Below are 6,735 nucleotides of genomic sequence, written 5' to 3'. Positions count from 1 at the left end.
GCAACGCCCCCGCTCCCGCCCCCGCACATAAGACGACCTCGAAAGCAATGGACTAAACAACAGCCCGCCTTGCTTCCTATTCCTACTACTACCTCCTTGCACGCCTCATCGATGTTCTTGCCGCGATCCTTTGCTGCTGCTGCTGCCGTGGTGACCTTCCTTCTCTTTCTTCCTCCTACAACCATCCTTCCATTCATCCGTCCGCACATCCCTCCTTCCTTCCAGATTTTTCTCTTCCTATCTTTTTTTTTCATGTCATTTCTTAGTAGTAACCGCATCTCCCGTTTTCTTTCTTGTTACCTTTCTCTCTCTCTCCCTTGTCATTACACACACACACACACACACACACTGACCTCGCTAGTCCACGAGTGACCTTACCAACCACTTCCCTGCCGACGATTCCCTCCTACTCTCCCTAGAACTTACTTCCTCACTACTGTTAGCTCTCTCTCTCTCTCTCTCTCTGAAAATACTCTGCCCTACAAAAACAGATGTAGATTCCACCTTATTACTCTTATTTTACACGAGGAAATAAAGATCCAAAAAGTTAGCTGATGTTTGAAAATTAACCTCGTAAATTCCCTCTATCTATGGACCATATTCTGAAACACTTGCGCTACACCAACATTCAAAAAAGCCCTACTTGAAGTTACACGTGTTTTTAAGTGTTGTTTATGAATCTAGTGACTGACTAACAATATTTCTACATTATAAACAGAAGAAACACTCTTGAGAACCCGGCAAATGATCTATGTAACCTTTAAAAACAGTCGTGGTGAGGGCTAAACAGCATTACTAAAGATGGGATTATCCCTCGTGTACGTTAACCTTCCACACCGTACAAGTCGTCATCATGTTTCATCTTACTTCCCGTGTCTCATCCTTCCGTTTCCGCGAGCCACGTCTGCGTCAGCGTGGCGTAAGAGGCGCTTTGTTTAGGGTCAAATCCACGAAAGAGGAACACCTGCACCTGGAAATAAGCGACACACCTGCTTCCGGCCTGTGATGGCGATAAAAGGGGCCAGAAAGGCTTAAATATCTTGGTGATTAATATTTTTTTCGTACTCTTTCTCTCTCTCTCTCTCTCTCTCTCTCTCTCTCTCTCTCTCTCTCTCTCTCTCTCTATCATTGTGTCCTTCTAAATTAACCCCAAAATCATTATGCTGGTGAAAGGAAGGTGAGACAAAGGAGACTGAAGAGGAGAAAGGTAGTGATAGGATAAAAAAAAAATAATAAATAAAATAAAACAAGAAAGGAGGCAAGAGAAAGGGACGGTGGAGAAATACAGGGGGTGAAGAGAAGATTCAAGATAAGGAGGGGATGGAAAGGAAAAGGAATAAAGATAGAAGAGGAAAATGAATGAGAGGGGATGAAGATAAAAGAGAAGTAGGAGAGGGTAGAAGGAGATGGAAAGGGAAATGGAGCTGGAAGAGGAGAAGGAACAAGAGATGGAGATAGAGGAGGAGGAAGAGGAGAAGCACGTCTGTATGTCTATGGAAGGCGCTGGTAAGGACTTGCTAACCTTAACAATAAATAAATGCTGACACACTGCCATTTCCACTTACCCCCCCCCCCCTCTCTCTCTCTCTCTCTCGTCCCACTAACGGAAGGAAAGGGAGACAGCCACCACGCCAACCCTCACTCATCCATCCTTCCACCACCGCCACTACTCCAAGAATCCTGTAAGTATCAGTAGAGGGGTTTTCCAGAGACACGCACCCGGTAAACTCCTCGTAAATGACCACACTCAATCCGCTGAAGGAAAGACACGGGAGCTTCGAGGAAATTATACATGTGTGTGTGTGTGTGTGTGTGTGTGTGTGTGTGTGTGTGTGTGTGTGTGTGTGTGTGTGTGTGTGTGTGTGTGTGTGTGTCGCATATACTGTAGGAAATAAAAGCTACCTGACAGAAGAAATCAAACGTAAGAATGGAAAACAAATATTAACGAGCCTGAACAGTATTAACAACAACGATAATGACGAAAGTTAGTAGTAGTAGTAGTAGTAGTAGTAGTAGTAGTAGTAGTAGTAGTAGTACCAGTCAGTAAAACAATGCCAGTATGAGAGAAACAAACTCAAACGGAAACATCAATGAGAGAGAGAGAGAGAGAGAGAGAGAGAGAGAGAGAGAGAGAGAGAGAGAGAGAGAGAGAGAGAGAGAGAGAGAGAGAGAGAGAGAGAATGAGAGCCCTGTCTACCCTAAAGAGAGAAAACCAAACAGAAAACACCTCCCAACCACTCCAGCCAATCAAATGAGGCCTCTCCATAACGTGAGGCAATGATTGGGCGAGCCGATAAGCCAACTAGCAAAGGCAAAAGAAGGAACTGTTTACACGCTGAACGCAATGACGTGAGGTGATGTACTGGAGAATGGGGGGGAGGAGGGGAAGGAGGGGGCGTTGGGGGCCAAGGGGAGAGTTGATCTGCGTATTGAGAACAGTGTGTGTGTGTGTGTGTGTGTGTGTGTGTGTGTGTGTGTGTGTGTGTGTGTGTGTGTGTGTGTGTTCCGTTGGGTCGGTCACCTACTGAACTACCCCTCCTCCTCCTCCTCCTCCTCCCTCCTCTTCTTCCCTAGCGGCAGTGTTGAGTCCTCCGTTATTCAGTGGCACCCCACCTAACTCACTCACAAACACACACACACACACACACACACTCTCTTGTAGTATCAAGACAAAACAACTCGAGCTTTATCGCAATCCTGTATTCTCACTTGCTAACTGTTGACACACAACAAAAATCTACTTATTATGTTTGCATTCTCATCATCTTGTCTCTTTGAACTCTAATTACAAAACAATTTCTTACAAGCCTTTTTTTTTGTTGCATGTACGCCTGGGGTGTTCACTATTATTATTACTACGTACTGCCACAGCTGGTATTTAAGTCAAGTGTTATTCTTCACGATAAAATATCAAAGTTGAGCGCTTGCAGGCAAGTGTGTGTGTGTGTGTGTGTGTGTGTGTGTGTGTGTGTGTGTGTGTGTGTGTGTGTGTGTGTGTGTGTGTGTGTGTGTGTGTGTGTGTGTAGTATTAATGTTATAACCTTACAAACACTCCTAAGTCCTCCCTCCACTATCAAACAAGTCCTGACATAATACTCATTGACTCACTTCCGACTATCTTGATCTCACTACATTGCTCCAATCATTCCCAAACTCCAATAGTTGTATCAATCAAATTACCAAACAATCTGTGACTGTATTCCTTCAAATAGCATCAGTAATCTTCAACATCCACACACAATTTGACTTAACCATCTTACTGCTATGGTCATCCTTTGTTAACAAACAAAACTGTGTAAAGATTAGTTTCCATGGACACACTGAGATATGAGAGAAAATAGGAGATTGTGTCTTTCCTATGCTACAAAACTAATTGTAGCTGGAGTATACCTAACAAATCTAAAAAGTTGCATGTGATTATAGGAAAGAGATGTCTAGCAGTGAAAGAGTTAAGAGGTAAACAGTGGCAGGTAAACATTCAAAGCTGCAATGTTAATGTACACACCCACAGGTGCAACTAAGGTAAATATCAAACAATAGGACAATGGCTGCCTCCCAGACCCAGGCCTTACAGATCCTGACGTCAAGAAATAGGATAAGGAAAAAACATTCACCGACAGGTAAATGTTTACCTGCAAAGTCACATCTGATATTTCCCAAGATCACAACACTCACAGGAAAGCCTTTCTCTCTTCCTCATATGTTGGAAATTAACAGTAAAGTCATCAGATAGACAGGATGTTACATATGAGCTATCTAAATGCCACAGTTAGCAGGATGTTTCACAATCTAAGCTACCTACCTGCTATATCCATCTATTTCCTGAACTTGCATCAACCAACCAAACAGTTTTCTTCCCAGAGAGTTAAGACCAAATATATCAGCTGATAAATAAATATGCCAGATGCTCATTACCTATATTAGTTATCTTACTCCCACAGCTATGTATATATTTCCTGAATTTAAATCAATCTATCAATCATGTTGCTTTCTTCTAAGACAAAGATATACTGTGTTAAATAAACACAAGCCAAAACATTTACTGCACAATAAATATGGTTACTACACATAACTGTATTTTCCCATGGATAGCTAAAAACAGCCTCTAAAGTCTAAACAATATTTTAACCTATTAATGCACTTCACTGGGTCCAGAAATGCATCCCCAATGATCAAATAAATTTCCCAATGTACCTTCACTTGCAAATGTCATGCACCAACACACAACAACAACAGATCAAAACACCAACCATGACTCACACATTTACTGGGATGAACCCGATGATGAAAATGTCTCTTCCAGCCAGTGGTGAAAGTGCTCTGTAGGTGCATGAAACAGAGCAGAACTTGAGCCATTCTCACTTACAGTAAATATTACACTGGCAACAAAGAGCAGCAGCAACCTGGTTAATGTTTGGCCAGCACACACATCTCAGTCCATCGTGTGCTATGGTTCAAAAGAATGCAGCATTTGACTGACAGTGCAAGCATCAAGCAACCTAAGAGAAAGGCAATAAAATACAGAACTGCAAATACCTCCAGACTTCAAGCATAAACATGCATCAAAATTGTCACCAGCACTGTTAAAGAAAAACAACAAGAGCTGTTTAATTCAGTGATGTCTTCACACAATGACGAGGTCATAGTGCTGTCACCACACAGGAAATTGGTATTTGGATAGATAACTTAATGTTTACAAATACCTGTGTTCATAACCAATTATTGACTGATTTCTGATAACTGTTGAAGTTGTTCTCCTTCAAGAAGTTCCTGAAGGTGTCATGTGATAACATCAAAGGCTTACTGACTCTGGAGAGATGCCACCCCAGGAACTGATTCAGCACACACAGTTTTCACCTCTGCATGCTTTGACCACCACCAAAATTACCTACAACAATAATGACAACCTAGAATTGGATCATAAACCCTGCACAATAGTGTCTGTATCTCAGCATGACTGATGACCTGAAACTATGCTTCACATTAAATTGTATATAAATATACAGTACAGTACCCAAACTGTTGACAAATATATGAATGACCAATCCTTACTCTCATTTTTAGTTATGTAGAGTGGCTCTAGTCATCAAGTGTGACCCATCATTGCAGTGCAAAGTGATTGATGAATCCTGCTTGATTAGTCACTCAGCATAAATATAATCATAACAGCATAAATATAATCACATAATAGAGAGATATATGAATATACAAAATAAACATAATAATGATAATAAGACACAGCAATGGTCTAATATTGATAAACCTAAAAACTAAACATTTTGACATGTATGCCAATCATTTGCAATGCAAGGCACTACACTTGATGCACACTCAACAAACAATTCCACACTAAGAATCTCACTAAGAGACCCACTCACCCAGATAGCAAAGCAATATCAACATGAGAAAGGTGTTCCCCAACAAGGCAGCACCCCAACACTGCAGCCAACCATATAACTGGACTAACAGTGAAAGCAGAGTGAAACTGAGTAATTAGTATGCACAGAGTGAGTACAGTACCATCAACGAGACCCCACGGGCATCCTGAGCATGTGTCATCAGCCATCACTGAGGGGGCAGGGAATACTTCTGGCAGGCTTACGGTTACACACAAGATAAAGGTTAGGCTTACTCGTGATTCGTCCCCCTCCCCCCCTTGCAATGGCCTATATTTGACAAAGGCAGGCCTGCAGACAAGAGCTTTTCTCTATTTTGCATGTAGCGCTTGCATATTTAACATGCTAGACCGTGACCTAAGTCTAGCGGAGCAGAGCAGATGACTAGACCAACCAGGTGAGTGAACCTGGGTCAGTTTGATATTTTCCTGCCTGAGTGCAGCTAACACCCTCGAGTAACAGTCTAACAGTACCACCCCATAACAGCACAGTCACCCCACACCCACATCAAAACACCAGATCGGCAACATAAAGAAATACGTTAATAGATAAACACGTCCAGGATTCAGAGAGTGAAGTGGTGAGGAATAATTTGTAGTAACGATCCAATGTTAGGCCCCGGGTTGTAATGGCGGGGCAGCATTCCTCCCTCCCTCGGCAGGCCTTCACCTCGCGCCCCCCGAGGAGGAACACAGCCCTGCGCTTTGTTAGTGTCTCCCTTTGTCAAGTGAGGCGCTGGGCAGCCAAGTACCACCACCAGCTCTCCGTTCACACCCTTTCCCTCTAGTTTCCCCTTCAACCCTTTGTTAGGTCAACTTGTACTCACCCAAATAGATGTCACCGAAGGATCCACTTCCTATCTTCCGTCCTAGACGATACTTGTTGCCAACCCTTAACTCCATCCTGCAAGAGACGAGGGCAGATATTCACATCAGTACTGCTCTATTCAGACTGAAAGCCAGCCATCTTGGAATCAACAATAACAAGAGCTCGAACCGAGTCTGACAGACCTGCACATATTTGCAGTTATCTCCTTACCTGCTTCACCAGCACCTTAAGTCTCCACTCACGAACTATGTTGAATGTATTAACTTTTATCTCATAATGATATTTATCGTCTAGGATTAAAAATAGCGGTAGATTAAGGGGATAAATCCGAGATATAGAGAGGCACTGTCACCATATTCACGGGGCCCGGATGAACACTGAGTCAGCTGGGAGCGAGAGGGCAGCACGTACCGCGCTGCCGCCCTCACTCTGCCAGTTTCACCTACCTTCGTCACCTCCCGTCACTTTACCGCTCAGTCGCCAAACCAAGACTCACGTATTTGGCAAACCC

At 43.1% G+C, this 6,735-nt stretch overlaps 1 protein-coding gene across 1 annotated transcript in view; it reads right to left on the bottom strand.

Annotated features, from left to right (window-relative positions):
• The window catches only part of LOC135102715 (casein kinase I-like), a 77,198-nt gene that overhangs the window by 56,416 nt on the left and 14,047 nt on the right, over nt 1-6,735 (bottom strand). Inside the window, 1 exon segment of the mRNA XM_064008206.1 lies at nt 6,223-6,299. Coding sequence (XP_063864276.1) covers nt 6,223-6,299 — 77 coding nt within the window.

Source organism: Scylla paramamosain, chromosome 8, assembly GCF_035594125.1.
Source record: "Scylla paramamosain isolate STU-SP2022 chromosome 8, ASM3559412v1, whole genome shotgun sequence".
Classification (NCBI taxonomy): domain Eukaryota; kingdom Metazoa; phylum Arthropoda; class Malacostraca; order Decapoda; family Portunidae; genus Scylla; species Scylla paramamosain.
This window is presented reverse-complemented; position numbering and strand designations above follow the sequence as displayed.